This window comes from Carassius carassius, chromosome 28, assembly GCF_963082965.1.
Source record: "Carassius carassius chromosome 28, fCarCar2.1, whole genome shotgun sequence".
In the NCBI taxonomy this organism is placed as follows: Eukaryota; Metazoa; Chordata; class Actinopteri; order Cypriniformes; family Cyprinidae; genus Carassius; species Carassius carassius.
In genome coordinates, this window is record NC_081782.1 from 1,984,799 (window position 1) to 1,986,793 (window position 1,995).

At 35.6% G+C, this 1,995-nt stretch overlaps 1 protein-coding gene across 1 annotated transcript in view; it reads right to left on the bottom strand.

The window, feature by feature from the left end:
* Positions 1-1,745, bottom strand: part of zgc:162872 (BAR_ACAPs and ArfGap_ACAP domain-containing protein) — an 18,127-nt gene extending 16,382 nt beyond the window's left edge. Inside the window, exon 1 of the mRNA XM_059513800.1 lies at positions 1,405-1,745. Coding sequence (XP_059369783.1) covers positions 1,405-1,457 — 53 coding nt within the window. The 5' untranslated portion in view covers positions 1,458-1,745. The remainder of the gene's footprint in view (positions 1-1,404) is intronic.
* Positions 1,746-1,995: the final 250 nt, after the last annotated feature.

Here is a 1,995-nt window from a genome sequence, read left to right on the forward strand (position 1 = left end):
AATATTAATATCGGCTCTGCTATAAGCACATCTGTGGAGTCATACAGTGTGTTATGAACATGATATTAATATTAATATCGGCTCTGCTATACGCACATCTGAGGAGTCATACAGTGTGTTATGAACATGATATTAATATTAATATCGGCTCTGCTATACGCACATCTGAGGAGTCATACAGTGTGTTATGAATGTGATATTAATATTAATATCGGCTCTGCTATAAGCACATCTGTGGAGTCATACAGTGTGTTATGAACATGATAATATTAATATTAATATCGGCTCTGCTATACGCACATCTGAAGAATCATACAGTGTGATATGAACGTGATATTGATATTAATATCTGCTCTGCTATATGCACATCTGAGGAGTCATACAGTGCGTTATGAACGTGATATTAATATTAATATCGGCTCTGCTATACGCACATCTGAGGAATCATACAGTGTGTTATGAACGTGATATTAATATTAATATCTGCTCTGCTATATGCACATCTGAGGAGTCATACAGTGTGTTATGAACGTGATATTAATATTAATATTTGCTCTGCTATATGCACATCTGAGGAGTCATACAGTGTGTTATGAACGTGATATTAATATTAATATCGGCTCTGCTATACGCACATCTGAGGAGTCATACAGTGCGTTATGAACGTGATATTAATATTAATATCGGCTCTGCTATACGCACATCTGAGGAATCATACAGTGTGTTATGAACGTGATATTAATATTAATATCGGCTCTGCTATAAGCACATCTGTGGAGTCATACAGTGTGTTATTAACGTGATATTAATATTGGCTCTGCTATACGCACATCTGAGGAATCATACAGTGTGTTATTAACGTGATATTAATATTAATATCGGCTCTGCTATATGCACATCTGAAGAATCATACAGTGTGTTATGAACGTGATATTAATATTAATATCGGCTCTGCTATACGCACATCCAAAGAATCAAAGTGTGTTAATATGAACATGATATTAATATTAATATCGGCTCTGCTATACGCACATCTGAGGAGTCATACAGTGTGTTATGAACGTGATATTAATATTAATATCGGCTCTGCTATAAGCACATCTGTGGAGTCATACTGTGTGTTATGAACGTGATATTAATATTAATATCGGCTCTGCTATAAGCAAGTCTGTGGAGTCATACAGTGTGTTATGAACGTGATATTAATATCGGCTCTGCTGTACGCACATCTGAAGAATCATAAAGTGTGTTATGAACATGATATTAATATTAATATTGGCTCTGCTATACGCACATCCAAAGAATCATAAAGTGTGTTATGAACATGATATTAATATTAATATCGGCTCTGCTATATGCAAATCCGAGGAGTCATACAGTGTGTTATGAACGTGATATTAATACCTGAACGCAGGAGAGTCTCTGATGCACTCTTCAAAGTCCAGGAAAGTGTCCATGTTTTGCTCTGTCTTTATGAACTCAGTGTTTATGATTATAGTTGGATCCAGACACGACTGACTCCCGCATCACTGTCTCCGGTGCAGATCATCATCCGCATACTCACTGACAGCAAACCTGCACACGCTGCACACGGACCACACTAACACACACGACTCTTTAAATCATATCAATCGATTTCTTTGCGATGTTTGATTATGTATCGAGCTGTGTTGACAGCTGCGGAGCTGTTTGTTCATGTTAACGCGAGTCGCTTTTCCGGTGCCGGAAGTCAAGCGCGAAGAGGATGTCCGGTCCGACATTTTAAAATAAAAGCATGAACTATAACGTAAAATAAAAGCTAAAAATGATAGATAGATAGATAGATAGATAGATAGATAGATAGATAGATAGATAGATAGATAGATAGATAGATAGATAGATAGATAGATAGATAGATAGATAGATAGATAGATAGATAGATAGATAGATAGATAGATAGATAGATAGATTACTATTATAAAATGTATCATTTAAAATTACTATTCTACAATTTGT